Source organism: Ornithorhynchus anatinus, chromosome 2 (assembly GCF_004115215.2).
Source record: "Ornithorhynchus anatinus isolate Pmale09 chromosome 2, mOrnAna1.pri.v4, whole genome shotgun sequence".
Classification (NCBI taxonomy): domain Eukaryota; kingdom Metazoa; phylum Chordata; class Mammalia; order Monotremata; family Ornithorhynchidae; genus Ornithorhynchus; species Ornithorhynchus anatinus.
The window spans coordinates 45,811,125-45,828,921 of NC_041729.1; the positions used below are offsets into that span (position 1 = coordinate 45,811,125).

The 17,797-nt window shown below is 47.4% G+C and overlaps 2 protein-coding genes across 6 annotated transcripts in view; one reads left to right on the plus strand and one right to left on the minus strand.

Annotated features, from left to right (window-relative positions):
• The window catches only part of CDR2 (cerebellar degeneration related protein 2), a 29,558-nt gene extending 25,407 nt beyond the window's left edge, over positions 1 to 4,151 (plus strand). The window contains exons 5-6 of the mRNA XM_001508185.6: positions 376 to 2,499; positions 3,445 to 4,151. Coding sequence (XP_001508235.1) covers positions 376 to 1,249 — 874 coding nt within the window. The 3' untranslated portion in view covers positions 1,250 to 2,499; positions 3,445 to 4,151. The remainder of the gene's footprint in view (positions 1 to 375; positions 2,500 to 3,444) is intronic.
• Positions 3,798 to 17,797, minus strand: part of POLR3E (RNA polymerase III subunit E) — a 32,860-nt gene continuing 18,860 nt past the window's right edge. For 4 of the 5 annotated variants that reach the window (XM_007669300.3, XM_001507087.4, XM_029051224.2 and 1 more), the window contains 12 exons: positions 17,711 to 17,796; positions 16,789 to 16,833; positions 16,580 to 16,671; positions 15,523 to 15,643; positions 13,851 to 13,932; positions 13,003 to 13,062; positions 12,162 to 12,319; positions 11,316 to 11,377; positions 10,027 to 10,523; positions 7,616 to 7,693; positions 5,975 to 6,100; positions 3,798 to 4,533 (listed from right to left, as the gene is read on the minus strand). In XM_007669300.3, coding sequence (XP_007667490.2) covers positions 4,477 to 4,533; positions 5,975 to 6,100; positions 7,616 to 7,693; positions 10,027 to 10,523; positions 11,316 to 11,377; positions 12,162 to 12,319; positions 13,003 to 13,062; positions 13,851 to 13,932; positions 15,523 to 15,643; positions 16,580 to 16,671; positions 16,789 to 16,833; positions 17,711 to 17,796 — 1,464 coding nt within the window. In that variant the 3' untranslated portion in view covers positions 3,798 to 4,476. The remainder of the gene's footprint in view (positions 4,534 to 5,974; positions 6,101 to 7,615; positions 7,694 to 10,026; positions 10,524 to 11,315; positions 11,378 to 12,161; positions 12,320 to 13,002; positions 13,063 to 13,850; positions 13,933 to 15,522; positions 15,644 to 16,579; positions 16,672 to 16,788; positions 16,834 to 17,710; position 17,797) is intronic. The other variant, XM_039911092.1, reaches the window with a different exon arrangement.

Here is a 17,797-nt window from a genome sequence, read left to right on the forward strand (position 1 = left end):
GCCTTGCCACCAAGAGTCTTACACTTTCAAGCAGACATGTCATTTAACAGAGGGTCGTGGCAACAGGGAGGGACTAGTTTCACTTCTCCACTTGACCTTGGGTTAAGAGAACTGTCACCCCATCTCTTTGAATAGGACCCTCCAGGGATGGGAATTAGTTGCAGCAATTACATTGTCAGGGTGTTGGCTCAACAAACCATTCTGCAGATTTACTCAGCCACCGTGAAAGAGGTAGTTAGCTCTCCTTAGTTTCAATGACCTTGAAGAAGTCTCATAATTTAAATAATTAATTCCACCTTCCAAGGTAACAGAGGAACACTCTCCTCCCCCCCTCCTTTTTCCCTCCATTGTGAAAGTTGTGCTTTACTTCCCCAGGCACTTTGTACACGACCACGTATTTGCAGAAAAAATCACCTCCATGCAAAACCACCCAAGCCCCGATGAGGAGGAAAATGAGAACTTGAAAAAGACAGTGATGACACTGCAGACCCAGTTGAGTTCGGAGCGGCAGAAGCGGGTGACCATGGAAGAGGAGTATGGGCTAGTGCTGAAAGAGAACTGTGAGCTGGAGCAGCAGCTGGGAACTGCAGAAGCTTACCGAGCCCGGGCCCTAGAGCTGGAGGCTGAAGTGGCCGAAATGCGGCAGCTGCTACAGGCGGAGAATCCGTTTGTGAATGGTGTTGAGAAGCTGGTGCCCGAGTCGTTGTTCATCTCCTTCAAAGAGCCTTTTGAGAGAGAGCCCGATCAAATCCTGCTTGAGGAGACTGGCCCAGCAGGGCCAGAGCTAGTAAAGAGGTCCCTGAAGCGCAGCAGTAGTGAAACGACCTTGAGCAGTGCAGCTGGAGGTGATATTGTCAAGGGCCACGAAGAGACTTGTATCAGGAGGGCAGAGGTGGTGAAGCAGAGGGGAATCTCTCTTCTGCATGAAGTGGACGCCCAGTACAGTGCACTGAAAGTTAAGTATGAAGAGCTGCTGAAGAAATGCCAGCAGGAAGAGGATACGAAGCACAAGGCAGTGCAGACCTCAAGGGGCCCCAACAAGGACCTGAGCGGGGCGAGCTCACGGGCTGAATCGGCCTCCAGCAGCCTGGAACCCACTACTTCCACGAACCCCATCGCTTCCCCCACCACCTCGGCTCCTCCGGAATACAAAGCTCTCTTTAAAGAGATTTTTAGTTGCATTAAAAAAACGAAGGAAGAAATAGATGAAAAGAGATCAAGATACCAGTCTCTTTCCTCTCCTTCCTAACAGATTTGTGTCTTTCTTCTTATACTTTAAAAAAAAAAAACAAAAAAACCCAAAAAAAAACCAAACCACTCTCCTCTGCCTCATCCCTGGAAGCAAGAGTTCACAGATAGATTCCCCTGCTGGGCAGTGGCCCCTGTAAAATCCAATATTGCATGTGCAATTCCTTCCTGTTAATTCTTCCCTCTTTGAGTAAGTAGAGCAAGGAGAGATGGACCAGAGCACCTGCTGAGGAGTTAGCAAAAAGTCAGTGACAAACTGGCCTGCTTTGCTGACAAAGGCAGAGCTTAGAGGCTGGTGCACCAGTTTCTAGCTTCAAGGCATATGTACCTATAGGGGAAGTTCTGAGGGTTAAACCCAATTATGGATGAAGCATTAACTTCACCAAGAGGACTTTAGGGTGGATTATGTTAGTTTCTGTGAGTCAGTTTGGGAGTTTATTCTGGAGAGCAAGGACCTGGGCATTATTAGAATATTAGAAGTCCTCCATTTAGCCTCTTGGTACCCAAAACTCTAGAAGGTAGATGCATTTGATGTCTATCCCAACTTGAATGTTCCAAAATTAGAGCACCTAGTTCCAGGTAGTATACTGGAAAGTTTTGTCCAACCTTTCATGGGCTGTGAACGTGAAGGGAGAAGTCTGTCAGCACAAAATAGCTGGGGGTTGGATGTCTGCATTCCAGAGACTTTCCTTAAGGTGGCCTAGGAAAGGAAAGGAAATATCTAGTCTTAACCTTTCCATGTGAGAGGAGAAGGAACTGCAGTCACTGCAGGGGAAGAGTCATCAAGGATGAGATCATGAGCAAGTTTTCCATTGGGAAAATTATTTGCTATGGTACTAAGTCTATCTTAACCTGGATTGGAGCTGGCTGGACAAACCAGAAGCTCTAGGTCAAGTCTTATAAAATTCTTGTAGATGGTTTTTGTTTTTTTTTTTACTCTTTACAGAAGTTGTAAAAACTCAAATTTTGTGTCTGCTTCTCTATTAAACAGTATTGTTTTTCTGCTGGTGGGCAGAATACTCACACAGCAATTGCATACTAGTAATTTAAAGCTATTTAAAAAGAACTGGAGTTCTGAACTATTATGAATATTTTTCTAAAAACCAAATAAAGCTACTTATAGAAATGAAAAGAGACCTGCAACTCACTTTTGTTTGAGCAACCACACATCGAAGAGAGCAAGTGACAATGCAGAAAACTGTAGGAAATACAGAACTGGTTACTGAAGGATAAAGCTTGAACTACTATCTGGTAAGTACAGATGACTAGGTGAAACCCCTGCCAGCAGCTGGGTTTGCCAATGACTGTCCTAACCCCTTTGAGTACTCCAAAGTAGAGCTGAAATTTCTAAATAAGTCCTTATTGCTAAAGTTAATAAAATATTTGATTTTTAACTGTTCTTTTGGTAGGAGATGGATGGGAGAAACCCAAAATAAAGAATGTGAATATTTTCAAAGAATGGATTTAAAAAAAACTGGTGGTCAGAAGGACAAAGAACTTTGTTTCCACTTGAGGATCTGAAAATATAAAGCTTGATTTCCACCCTTCCTTCCAACTTTAAATTACCCTACCCCTGTGGCCAAATGGAAGGAGTAAGGGGGTCAGGACTGGGGTTTTTAATCCCAAGTCTGCTACTTACCATCTGTATGGCCAGGGCAGGTCAGTTACCTCCTCTGTACCCCAGTTTCCTCATCTGTAAACAATGAGGATTCAGCACCCATTCCTGACAATGGAACAGGGACAGTGCCCAGCCTGATTACACCTCCAGCACTTAATACACAGTAATTGCTTAACACATGCCCCAATTATTATTGTTAACCCTCCTGCTGGTGGTGGAAAACTTGGGACAATGACAAACCCTTTTGAAATGACTCCCTCATTGGTTCCTAAGAGGTGAGGATCTTCTATTATGCTGAAAGTTTTACAGTGGACTTCCCTCCCTTCTATAAAGAGAGCTTCTACATCTCCAAGAATCCTTTTCAAAGAAAGTAATTATCAATAACAAAGACACATGTAACATCTCCCCCCAACCCCCATGCATCTCCTTTGACTATTCCTTAGCTCCAACTACACTCTATGAATGTACACTCAAAAGAACAGTTAAGGCTATTGACCAAACTGTACTGAAGATAAGCAGAAATTAAGACTACATACCAAATGCAGGTATTTGCAGTATTTTTTTTCCTCTCTTCTAAGACACAGGATTCCTCTTGATTCCTATTGCCTTCATGTTCTTTGCCATCCAAGAACACTGTGCTGAGTTCAAGGACCTGGAAAACTCCTTTAAAGAGGCCTAGACTTTTGCTTAGGAAAGCCCTAATGAGACCCTCAGAGCTTGGACTAAAGGAAGATGGGAAAAAATTCAAAATTACTGCCTGACTTCTCTGCCCTTTAAGTGTAACTGCTATAAGAGCAAATTACGTCCACTTAGGTTTTGTCATCAACAAAATGGCACCACAGTGATGCCAGAATTAATGTTAGCATTTATTTTTAAAATACACAAAATATAGATCTGTACATCACAGACTGTGATAACTACACTCACATTGTCCAGTACTTACCTTACTTTATTTGCATAGTTATGCAAACAGATCAAAAGGATATATGAATTGAATTCATATAATTTATACGCAAATACTTTTTGCTATGTTTCATGTAAACAGTTAAGAAGAGGGTTGCTACATTTAAGGTAAAAACTTCACATGGCTGTAAAAACTCAATAGTACAATAGTTCAATTTGGTTTGTTACATGGAACTTGCAGATACTTTACCAGATAGATAATCCAGGACTAAGCATCAGCTCCTAGGCATTTAGAAAAATAAAAACCTCGCTTTCTTGGTTTTGTAAACAAAACTTCAGATTTGTTGGCTTTTAAATTACAAAATAAAATATTAAACCATGATTTTTCATCCTGCCTGTGTCAGCATATGCTCACTTTATTATTAGAATGAAACCAAATGAGAAGCAAAATACATTGGGAATTCCAAATGATGCTGCAGAAAGGGTTCCAGGGTTCTTCCTTGGAGTGCCCTGCCTTCAGCTGGCCATGCAAACGGGATATGAATGTGATGACCTCGAAAAACTGGCTTGTGTGATACCCAATGGCCACATGTCGGTCAGTTCCTGCCTCGTGCTCCCCTGAAGCCAAGGCAGCTCTTCTGGCTCTGCTCACTGGGGTTTCCATCCTCGGGCCGAGATAGACTGAAGTAGGCAGCACCCCACTACTGTCAGGATTGCACTGTCCCCTTAAGGTACCACATGCCACCATAGCTCACACAACAGTCCTTGGGTGGGAAGACAGGAGGTGGAGAAAAGAAGAAATATATTAGCATAATAACTATGGTGTTGGGTTAAGCGTTTACTAAGTGCCAGGCACTGTACCTGGAGTGGATACAAGCAAATCAGTTTGGACAGCCCCTGTCCCACATGGGGCTCATGATCTTAATCCCTCTTTCACAGCAGAAGTAGCTGAGGTGGTTGACCAAGGTTACACAGTAATAACAATAATAATAATAATGTTGGTATTTGTTAAGCACTTACTATGTGCCTAGCTCTGTTCTAAGCACTGGTTTAGATACAAGGTTATGAGGTCCCTCTTGGGGTTCACACTCTTGATCCCCATTTTACAGGCGAGGTAACTAAGGCACAGAGAGTGAGTGACTTGCCCGAAGTCACACAGCTGACAAGTAGCAGAGTCAGGATTAGAACCCACGACCTCGGACTCCCAAGCCCTTGCACTAAGCCACGCTGCTTCTCAGTAGACAGGCGGCACAGCTGGGGTTAGAACCCAGGTCCTTCTGACTTCCAGGTTGTGCTCTATTAGGCCACACTCCTAAAAATGGATGGATGGTCAAGTTAATTCTGCTGCTTAGATTCAGCTATGAAGGCTGCCAGTAGTTTAAGGGTCAGTATCACTTGGGTGGGAGTGGGGGAAACCTCCACTATTTTGTTTCCACTTAACCTCTTGGTTCTGCTTCCAGTTATTAACAGGGATAGAACCCCCCCCCGCTCCCCTTCCCCACCCCCCAACCCAACCTCACAGGAAAAGCTAGAAAAATGCTTTGGAAATAAAGATGCTATGTAAATGCAAAGTCCTATGCTTACATTATTCTACTTTGACTTGCTCCTCGAAATTTCTTTGGGAGTCTGGTTTTAGAAATTAACAGAATAGAAAAAGGAATGCTTCTAATGCAAGCATATTTTCGATTCCTCTTTCCTTCTGGAGAGTGGTTACTCTAGCTAAATAGCGAAACCAAGAAATCCAACTCGATCCCAGGCAAAAATGATAAACATTCCACCTACCCAGTGACCAAGGAAACACTGCTATTGTGAATTGTAGCTTCAAGTGCTACTTTGGGGAGAAACCAATAAAATGTACCTTAGAAATAATTTTAAGTGTCAGTCAACCCTGAGGAGTGACTCCAGAGGATTAAAAAAAACACCAGATTGTTTGCTGTTTGCCTTGTTTATGATATTTGCTAAGTGCTTACTATATGCGAGGCACTGTTCTAAGTGCTGGGGTAGATACAAGTTAATAAGTTTGGACACAGTCCCTATGCCATATGGGACTCACAATCTTAATCCCCATTTTACAGATGTACCTGAGGCAGAGAGAAGTGAAATGACTTGCCCAAGGTCACAGCAGAAAAGTGGCAGAGCCAAGATTAGAACCCAGGTCCTTCCGACTCCAAGCCCATTCTCTATCCACTAGGCCACACTCCTTACCTTTAACACTTTATCCACCTCCTGTTTGCTAAGATCCTCTCCACACTCCTGATTCAGTCGGGCCTGGATCAGATTCCGACGTACTCGGTAGTTTTTGGAAAAGATCTCAAGCAAAACCTGTCGATGCTAGACAAAAGCAGAAAAACAACATTGGGAAACCTGGCTAAGCTGTCATTTGTATGTACAAAATTCATTCAATAGTATTTACTGAGCACTTACTATGTGCAGAGCACTGTACTAAGCGCTTGGAATGTACAATTCAGCAACAGATAGAGACAATCCCTGCCCATTGATGGGCTTACAGTCTAATCGGGGGAGACAGACAAAAATAATAGCAATAAATAGAATCAAGGGGATGTACTTCTCATTAACAAAATAAAATGATGAGCTGGCTGGGCTCCTGGGTCATTTTGGTCTTGGGGGTGGTGAGGGCTGGGGGGAGTTGTACCCTGACTGACCAAGTGGAAGAACCAAGAGGGGAAGAAATGGCAAATGAGACAGGCATGAGCAAAAGAAGGGGTGCAAAAAGAAGGGATCTGGAAGCTGAGAAGCAGACAGTGGAGTTTAGGGAAACGATTTGAGAACTGGAGGAGAAAGGATGTGGCAGGAAGAGGAATAGAGGTGCACAAGAAGGGAGGGGGTTACAGAAGGATATGAGTTATGAGGCAAGAGAGAGATAGAGGGTCAGGAAGAGAATGAAAAGTACTTCTCTGATCTGCCTAATCAGAGAAGGGAACAGGTATTTCTGCTTAGTTTGCCTAAAGCAAAATCAGATTTATGGGAGGCGCCATCATGGCTACTGCCAATCACACCCCCTTAAAGCTGCTTTATGCCAGGGAGGAGAAAGGAAAAACAAAACACCTTTCACCCAGTCCCCCTTCCAGCCTGTGGACACTGTCAGCTCTGTCAAAAGGGAGAAGGATGGAATACCGTTGTTTCTTCCTTCATACCATCACCCTTGTCTGGGACTTGGCAGAATACATGAAGATGGGGGAAAGAGAAACAGTAGTCTTGCTAGCATGGAAAAACAATTATAGAGACAAACCATTTCCAGTGATTCTTCCACTCAAACACCACCACTGCCTGCCCCAAGGTATTCAAGCAATGAAGATAGGGTTACCCCATGAAAATGGTGATGGTTTGATGTGGGTGGTTTCAACCTGAGACTACCAAACCAGTCTTCCAAACTTGAATTCTGCACTGAGACATGCTCACACCCCCTTCTAGACTGTGAGCCCACTGTGAGCCCATGGGGAGGGATCCAGCTCCAGCTCTGGATCTATGGCTCCGGCCATAATGATGATAATAATAACAATAAAGGTATTTGCTAAGCACTTACTATGTGTCAAGCACTGTTCTAAGCGCTGGGGTAGATACAAATAATCACGTTGGACACAGTTACCTGTCCCACATGGGGCTCCCAGTTTTAATCACCATTTTACAGATGAGGTAACTGAGGCACAGAGAAGTTAACTGCCCGAGGTGACACAGCAGACAAGTGGTGAAGTCGGGATTAGATTCCTGGTCCTTCTAACTCTCAGGCCTATGCTCTATCCACTGGGCCATGCTGCTTCTCCAGCCCGCACACCCTCCCCCTGCAAAATCCCCAATATTGAAGACAGCTGAGGCTGGTCCCTTTACCTGGTCATTCATGTCTCCGGACTCCCAGAGTGCAAAGACCTTCTGTTCGTCAGGGGAAGCAGCAGTCTGTGGGGGAAACTAACCAACAAAAAGTGAGCTCAAGCTCTCCCTCACAAGATTAACCCAAATGGCTCCATTTAAGGGCAAGAGTAAGAGAAGAAACCTGGAGGGTGAACCCTGCCACTAACAGCATATCTGTATAATCCATCTTTCCATTGGGTGCTCCTAGTCAGCACCCAAAATCATCATACCCTTGGCCCCACCCAGTCAAAGCACAATGCCCGTTTTACTCTGTACACTTGCTCACCTCCCCCTTGAGGTACTGAGAATGAAACCACAAAGGGAGAGCACAGACAAGGATATTGGTTCAAACAGCCTGCCATCTGAGGGGAGGCGGGTTGTGGGCGAGAGGAGAGGTAAGGGGAGTAGGGTGAGGTTCAGACTTCTCACGGGATCTGGGCATTCAACTAGCAAACTCTTCTTCCCGTCCCCATGGGGGGATGAAGCTTCTGGTGCAGCTTCCCAGCAGCTGTTCCATCCTCCTCTACTGACAACTGGCCACTCAGCAGTTTTAGCTCCTTGGAGATGATGGGGAGAATTGGGGATTTGGAAAAGTCAAACCCAACTCCCAGGGTTGACTTGAAGCTGCTGGGAAAACAGGTTTAAATGAGCCCAGGCAGCGGGCTGAACCAATACCCCAGATCCACCAAGTGGGAGGTACAGGTGGAAGGCAGTGCCCATCCAGACTTCTGGAGGAAGGACTCCTCAACACTTTCTTCACTAAATTCATCCAGGCCTACAATCCCTGCTCCAAACCCAGACAGGGCCACAGAGAGTAGTCCCAAGGTGGCCCAGAAGTTCCCTGCCCTGGGGCTGCTGGGCTTCACTTTTTTATTCCTCACCTACATTGGGTGTGGCTGAACTCATGAGTGCCAAACAGAATCTCTGGATGCCTTGGCAGTGCAGTGCCTGGGGTAAGAAGGGTGTCAGGCCACCAGAGCGGGAACTCCAGGCTCTCAGTGCTCTACATTGGCATGGCAAGTCAGGAGATGGTTGAGGAGCAAAGTAGTCATAGCTGATTCAAGGTAGCCTCCTTAAGCCCCAGGCTGCCTCCAATCCTGAGGAGCCCTTCTATTAATAAGTGTATTTGTAATGTGCTGACTATGTGCCAAGCCCTGGGATAAATCACTAGGTTGGACACAGAACCTGACCCACATGGGGCTGGAAGCAGGACAGAGAACAGGTATTTATGAATCTCCACTATGCAAATGAGGAAACTAAAGTACAGGAAAAGTTCAGTGATTTGCCCAAGGCCACAAAGTAGGCAAATGGCAGTCAGAATTAAAACCCAAGTCCTCTTACTCCTAGGCCTGTGCTCTTTCCACTAGGCCACGTTCCTCTCTCTCCCAGGACAAGACCCCAGCCACTGTGTTTAGAAACTCTTAATCAAAGGACATCTCCTCCAGGAAGCCCACCTCAATTAAGTGATAAGTGGACTGCTGGGTGGAGGGGTACAAGAAAAGCAGCTACCAAGGTATCTACCCACCCAGAACTCGAGTTTCAAACCCCTACTAAAAATCAACAGCTAAAATATCTGAAAATGGAGAAAAAGGGCAAGAGTTAACGGTCCCAAGGTTGCTAGTTTCAGCAGAATACTGCTCCAGTCAGTTTAAGGAAAGCAGAAAACTCGGGGATGAAAACTGAACAGTGGACAAGTCCCTAAAGCTACTAGGTTTGTAGCATGGCCCGATGGGGAGAGGACAGACCTGGGAGTCATAGAACCTGACTCCTAATCCCGGCACCACCACCACCTGCCTGCTGTGTGACCTTTGGCAAATCAGTTAACTTCTTTATGCCTCAGTTTCCTCATCTGCAAAATGGGGAATTCAATACCTATTCTCTCTCTTAGACTGTGAACCCCATGTAGGACAGGGACTGTATCTGAGCTGATTATCTTGTATATGTCCCAGTTGTTAGTTCAGTGGCTGGTACATAGTAAGCACTTAAATACTACCTTTTTTTATTTTTATCATTTTTGTTAAGGGCCACTCACCAGGGCTTGCAGAAGTTTGGATTGTAAAGGAGAAGAAAGAATCCAAGCCAGGAGCAAAGGAGCTTGGCTACTTGCGGAGTGGGGAGAGGGCAACCAAGCTTCAATCAATCCAGGTTGAGATCATAGAGGCCTAGAGTGCATTCTGACTAACAGTGGCCCCTTCAGAGTGTCTGCTTGCCTACGAAGGATATGGTCTGAGTCCACACTCGAGGGCAGGGAATGTGTCTGTTCTACTGTGACAGTGTACTCTCCCAAGCGCTTAGTACAGTGCTCTGCACACAGTAAGTGCTCAATAAGTACAACTGACACCAGGCCCCCTTCCCACCCACCCACCCTTCTCCAGCCACCAGGTACTTACAGGCACCAAAATTTGCTTGCAGCCAGTATCCAAAACCGTGTCCTGCAGCATCCTGTCCGAGATGCCACTGAATAGCATGTGCCCAGGGGGCAGGCTGGCCAAGTGCAAATTGAAGAGGCGTTTCAACTCACTCAACGTGAGCACAAACTGTCTCTGAAACGTGGCTACCACGAAGGCCCTCAGTTCCCGCGCCACGGCGGTCTCGCCGCAGCCCCCCGGAGGATGCCCATTCAGCATCTCACTTCCGGCCCTCCCGGGGTGCACCCCGTTGGCCAACCCATTGTTGAGGCCGTCGCAGGCTGAAGTGTCCATGGGCTCCTCCTCGTCTTCCTCCTCACTCTTGGGTTCCTCCTTGATCCGCACACCAGGTGGGGCCGGAGTGGACCAGAGTTCCTCCTTCCGCCGCTGCAGCGTCTGCTCCAGCAGTACGTGGTTCTGCTGGGCCTTCGCCTTGGCTGCCTGGACCCGCTGGTCCCCAGACACCAGCACTGAGGGCACTGTGGGAAGAAAGGGTAGCATGGCTTGAATGGAAGGGGCAGAAGAATACCACTCAATCCTGAGTGGTGATCTTCCCGGCCCCCGACTACGTGGGGGATTACAGATAGGCCCAGAGGAGAGCAGTGGGCCAGAGGAAATGGACCTGCTCCGGGAAAGGTGGAAGGACCACAACACTGCTGCCTCCCTCCAGAGATCAGGCAAATGGGGCACACGGGACCATGGAAATCAAGATCCAGTGGGCTCCGGGAGCTCCCTGAAACAATTCCAATGGTCAGAGCCTCTGAATTAGCCTTCCAAAGGCTCCGGGCTTCCACTCACCTCCACCTTCCAAGATCCAAGGTCTCTCCCACCAAGGCAGTAGAGCTGGTTTAGCAGCAGTAGCAATGAATCAGGGCCACAACTCCCCGATATGGTGGGCCGGTGGGAAGGAAAGACCTCACCTAGGGCACACCCAGCTGTTCAGTTGAGTCTGCCATGTGGCTGGCTGAGGCCCTGGCTAGAACGCCCCTGCCCACTGAACCTCAAGGGTCTGGCCCATGGGGAATTGAATTTTACTCCTACGTTCATGTGTCAAAACTCTTTTGTGCTCCTCAAGACTTTAGCCTGGCCCCAGGCCAAATCAGCAGCTGAGATACAAGCAAGGATTCAGTAAGTCAAGCGTCTCTCCTACATCCTAGGTTCCAAGGCCAAGCGGAGTCTCCAGCGAACAGGCCAACAGGCCCCGTCTAGCCCTCCTCAGCCAGAATCCAATGAGAGGGGGCTGAGAGGAGGGGACAGGGATGGACACTTACCTGACTGTCCATCAGGTTTCTTTGGCATGTTTTCTTTTATTAGACTGTAGACTTTTTCTAATCTGAAACAAGAGCAGCACCAAACACAGTCCTGTGAAGTCTAGATTTTCCACATCCCCTCTGGCCCTCTCTAGCAAATCCTTGTTTCTTCCCCAGAGTCCTGGTGGCTAATTCATAGAGTTTGAGGCCTCCTCCACTGATGTTAGCAAACACTGAGGCGCCACACATACATGTGTACAAACACACACACACACAATATCCTTCTGCCCCCAATCAGCACCAGAGCCCCAAGATAAGATCCTGGAGTTCAGGGGGGCGGGGGGTGGTTTAAATGGTATTTGTTGAGTGCTTACTATGAATCAATCATATTTATTGAGTGCTTACTATGTGCAGAGCACTGTACTAAGAGCTTGGCAGAGTACAATACAGCAGAATTAGCAGATACATTCCCTGTCCATAACGAGGTTACAGTCTAGAGTGCCAGTGCCAGGCACTGGTTCTAAGCACTGGGTAGATACAAAGTAATCAGGTTGGATGCAGTCCAAGTCCCACATGGGACACACATTCTTAATCCCCATTTTACAAATGAGGTAACAGGCACAGAAAGTAAATGATTTCCAAGGTCACACAGTGAACAAGTGGCGAAGCCGGGATTAAAACACAGGACTGTGTTGATTCCCATGACTGTGCTCTATTTACTAGGCCATGCTGCTCCTCAAGTTCAAGTTTAAGATATTTACGAGTTTAAAAGTTTAAAATGTGAAGCTCAGTGTTCTTTCCCATCTGCCACCCTCCCATCCTGTCCGTGCCTCTCCCCAAACCCTGGCCACTGGGCCAACCTCTTACTTCGCCTGGATGCCCATCCACAGCATATATTGCCTCTGGACCACGTCTGGGTGCTTTTTAATGAAGTCCTCATCATACGGCAGCAGGAACTCCCAGCCTTTATTGATCCTCACAACCGACATGTGCTCCAGGAAATCCTTCACGTCTTCTGGACAGAGCTAAGGGATGGGAGGAGAGGAGGACGAGAGAGAGCAGAGAAGCCAGAAGGAGCTGTGAGCCTGAGTCACCACAACTGAGTAGAGCCAAACCTCGTCAGCTCACAAATAGCAGGTCTCCCTACCCATTTGAGCCCCGTGTTCAACCTATAACTGCCCCACCAGGTAAATTTCATTCCTTAAACTGAACACCTTTCAGTGGACTGGTAGCAGACCCTTTCCTCCAGATTAAGTAACTGAATCTGTCCAGGGTGTAAAAGTAAGAAGATAGCCAGACCCTCTCCCTTCACCCCCGCAACAGTTTTCAGATCAACTCTGTAGGGCATTTACCCTCAGCTGACCAAGGTAAGGCAGCTCACTAATCAGTAAATCACATTTGATGAACTGGGCTCAGAACACTGTGCTAATCAGTTGAGAGAGTTCAACAGAACAGACAAAACATGATTCCGGCGCTTAGGTAGTTCACGATCCAGTGGAGGATCCAGACAGTAAATAAAAATAAACATCTTCTGCTTCCTGGCTAGAAAACTTCTTTAATGAGCTCCAGCCACTCGGGCCCACACTCTCCCCTGGAGATCTAGGGTTTGGGAGGGGAGGGTACAAGGAAGGTGGGCCCTACACCCGCCCCACCCTCCGTCCCTTCCCCCACCCTCAACCACCTCAGATGAGTAGGGATTTGCACTCACTTTTGTAACCGTTGCCACCTCCTTCCTCACCACCCAGCGGCTTTGTGTGAACTTCCACATCTGGGGGAGGGAAAGAATAGGATTTGACTGGGGAAGCCACTCCTAGGGCCAGAGCTCCTGAGAGGTCCTTCCCAGCTGGGGCACAAGACATGGGGGTTGGAGAGGTGTTCCTGCTCCCTGATCGTGCACTGGAATGCAACCCCTCAAGATCCTTTCTGTTTAAAGACATCTTAAGTATCATCTTAAATATCATAAACGGTGTCACCACCCCTGCTTATCAGGCCGCGATAGTTAACCCAGAGAAACAAGGGAAGGGGAGGTCCTCAAATGACAGCGGTCAGAAAAAAAACAATTTTCTTTTGTTGCTGTTGTTGTTGGGGAAGAAGTGGATGGGGATAAGGTGCTTTTTCCCTGGATTTTCCCTGGTTTAGCACCAGACTATCGTCATTATGCATTTATTAAGTGCTTACAATGTGCCAAACACTGTGCTAAACACAGATAGCAAACAGTGTAATGGGATCTGAGTGCCGGTCCCATATGGGGCATATAAGTATGAGGGGGAAGAACAGGTATCTTATCTTCATTTTAAAGATGAGTAAAATGAGGGTCAGAGAAGTTAAGTGACTTGCCCAAGGCCACAGAGCAGGCAAGTGGTGGAGCTAGGACTAGAACCCAGGACTGCTGACTCCCAGACCTTACTCTTTCCATTAGGCCATGCTGATGATTGTCTTGGGGCAACGGGAGAAAGCAACTCCCAACTTTTTCAGGAGCAGCAAGCAACAAATGGGGGCTTAGGAAAGGAGACTGGCCTGGAGACCTCTTCATGGTGCTTTAATTCTGAATCTTACCACAAAGTCCCGGCCCCTGCATAGTACTTCCGCCGGGACGCCACTGTGCGGACTTGAGGAGTCCTTCGGGTAGAGGATATCACTGCCAGTGAGACAGACAGCATGTTAAATGTGATCTGAGCTGGTAAGGAACAGAGATAACCACAGGCAACATCACAATCTCCTATTCTAACACAGCTCAGAGCCCTCAGACACATGCAATCCTCCTTCCCAAATTCTACACCTAGTTACAGCTAATGACCAACCTGGAGGGCGGAAACCCCAATCCCAGCCCAGGGCACAGTCTCATTCTCTGCCTCTTATGGAAGAGCACCCTGCCCCTCACAGAGCAAGTCTCTGGGGCCCTGGGAGCCATGGTTACAATACAGTTGGTGAGTGGGGGCTGGCAGCTGGAGTGCTCCTCCCTCACCCCTTCTCCCAGCCTCCCTGAGCAGGTCACTGCTAGGACCAGAAGGTTGGAGCCTGACCTGTGGTTTGGGAAGTCCAACAGGTCTCCCCTGTCACCAGGAGCAGCACCATTTCCAACAGTGGCTATTCCCCTGGAAGGGTGGTGCTCACCATCATCAACAGCATTTAATGAATGTCTGGGAGACAGGCACAGCACTTGCAATGCTCAAGAGGGCTTAGGTTGGGGCATAAGGGAGACAAGCCTGGTTTTAGGATTCCTCCCCTCAAAAGATGACAGGGCCAACCAGATGGAGCAAACATAGACCTATCCCAAACTTTTGACTCACTAGACCACTCTAACAAGCAGCAGCAAGTCAGAGTTAAAGCCCACAGTCCTGAATTTAGTCAGGAATGACTTCAGGGATAAATACTATTTAGAGGGGTAAGTTTATGTTTTAAAATGATATCCATTAACTGCCAAACAATTCCCAAATAACCATCTTCACCAGCCACCTCAGTTCTCCTCCTCCAGAATCCTTTACCAGAAGCAGCCTCACTGCTGCCTGCCCCAAAGTCCCAACACCCCTGCCATGCACACTGAGGTGGCGGGGGGAGAGTGGAGGGCTGCACAGAGTGATGTGGCTTCCCTACTTCCAACAGTCAGGGACCAGGTATCAAACGATAATATGAATGATTATTGGTTAACCATTTAACTGCTTAATGGTTTACAGCCTTACTTTAGGCAACTCACTCATTTATCTTACTCCCAGCCCCGTTTCCGCTCATGAGCCCACTGTTTGGCAGGGATTGTCTCTCTCTGTTGCCGAATTGCACATCCCAAGTGCTTAGTACAGTGCTCTACACATAGTAACCACTCAATAAAAACGATTGAATGAATGAATAAATAAAGGGCCTAGGCCTGGCTGGGTCAATTTGAGAATCTGAGCAGCAGAGCTTGTCATGGCTAAACTCATTTTGGGCACGGAATGTGTCCACCAATTCTGTTGTACTGTACTCTCCCAAGAGCTTAGTACCATGCTCTGCACACAGTGAGCACTCAGTAAATACCATGATGATGATGATGATATCTGACTAGGTTTGGGGTTGAGATACAGGAGTCTAGAACCTTCGGGGCTGGTCCCCTATTCCACCCACATGTCCACATCCCCCCTTCAGTTACAAGACAATTCTTCCTACTTTTCTTGCCTGAATGATGAGGGCAAGGGAGATTTTCCTCAGTTGTACCTAGCCAACCTTCAAAGTCATGACAAATTAAAACACTTACCTCTTCACTACCCAGTTTCCCTGAACTAACATGGCCACCTGCTGGATGCAGCGGAGAACGGCTGTGGAGTCAGTCCCGGCCCCCAGAAGACTCATTAGGTTGGCAAACGGCATGACTTTCACTGCAGGGGTAGGGGAGGGGTGGTGGGAGCAGAAACACATGGGATGAGCCACCAAACACTTGAGACCAACCCCTTTTTACCATCCTGGGCTGCAGGTCTGACCTCACCCTCTCTTCTCCTTTCCCTGAGAGGGTATGGATGGTGATTTCCCCCAGCTAGCATTCACTGAGGGTGATAGGTCATGGTGAGGGGCATTGAGGAGGGCAGAGGGCACAGACCCCTGCAAAAAATAGTTGCCCAGATCAGTGCCTCCTATTCTTGAATAGCTGCAGTTAAAACTTTACATTTGCTTTCTGCAGAAAGATGCAAAGTTTCTTGGTATTCCCCTTCTGCATTTCTTCTCTCCCACCTACTAACAGAGACCCTGATCTTCTGGGTCCTGGAGAAATTGAATAGTGACTGGAGGAGGGTCACCAAAGCTCAAGGAAGGCTGAGGGGAAGGGAAAAGACCTCCTGAAATCTTTGCAGTGGACAGTCCAAGACGTTTCCAAGAATTATGATAATAATACTGGTATTAAGCACTTATTATGCCAAGTACTGGAGCAGAAACTAAATGATCAGGAAGTCTGTGAGCTCGTTGTGGGCAGGCAATGTGTCTATCAACCCTGTTGCACTGTACTCTCCCAAGCGCTTAGTATAGTACTCTGCATACCATGAGCACTTAATAAATACAACTGACTGATCAGACAGGACACAGTTCCTGATGCATACAGGCTCACAGTGCAAGGGCGAGGCAAGTCAGGTGCCCAGATGAGTAAATTGAGGCACAGATGTTTAGTGAGTTGTCCACGGTCCCTTGAGGGGAAGGCAGCAAGGTGAGAAGAGGATTGTCCAACTCAAATTCCCAGCTCCAAACAGCAGAGTGTCAAACCCCCTACCCTGCCCTCCACCCTGGAGAAATAAGGGCCCTGAGTGACCTCCTAGGTGGACACGCACCATTCTTCATGAGGATCTTAATCTGGTCAGCAAGAGGGAGCGTCCTCAGCTGGGCCATGGACAGAACATTGCTGGGAGACACAGGTTTGTCTCTAAAATAAAAGAGGAATCAGATACAATGAGCTGCAGGCAGCTAGAGGTTTAAAATAAGTCAGTAGGCAAAGGCTGGGAGAAGGAGAGGGAGGAGGGGATCAAAGAGGGACACTCACTTCTCTTCCTCCATGCTTGGCGGCATCAGCATCATTAGGTACTCACTGGAAATAGGAGGGTCACAGAATAAAAAACCGAAAGACATTTTTCCCACACTTTCCTCACCTAATCCTTCCTCCCCATTTCCTTCTCCCACCTCACACCCCACCGCTCCTTTGCAAATTCAAAGGAACTGAGTTGGCTGTTCAACGGGAGGACATGAGAGTCCTAATCGGGTCAGAGAGCAGCAAGTGGGTATGGGCAGGGGATGTGTTTACCGACTTTGTTATATTATAATAATGTTGGTATTTGTTAAGCGCTTACTAGACCACTGTCCTAAGCGCTGGAGTAAATATGGGGTAATCAGGTTGTCCCACGTGAGGCTTACAGTTAATCCCCATTTTACAGATGAGGTAACTGAGGCACAGAGAAGTGACTTGCCCACAGTCACACAGCTGACAAGTGGCAGAGCCGGGATTTGAACCCATGAACTGACTCCCAAGCCCAGGCTCTTTCCACTGAGCCACGCTGCTCCTAAGCACTTAGTGGTGTTCTGCACACAGCAGGTGCTCAATAAATGTGATCGACTGATTGCATTTAAGGAATATTAGGCCACAGGACTTCACGTTGAGGCCATCTTAGTCAATAATGAACCAACATTCCTATCTGCCACTTCTCCAGATCTGGTCAACATTCTGGTAAAGAAAATTTCTCTGGAAGATCTTCATATGCCCATAAGGACAGAGATGAACTTTTCCAGGCCCTTTGGAGTCATTTACCCATAGCTGGGACCCCTGAAATAGTTGGGCTGAAGGGTAGGAAGGGGATGGCTGTGGATAGGTGGTCGATTTTACCCTTGATGACTCCCATGCCTAGGCTTCTCCCCTCCCACATTAGACCGTATTCTTAGTGAAAGCACCAGTGTGGGAGGGGTGCTCTCACCTGGGAGACTTGATGAGCTCGGTGTTCTCCGACATTCCGGGACCCTGGCACAGCAGGTACTGACGTTCATGCTCAGAGCGACTGTCC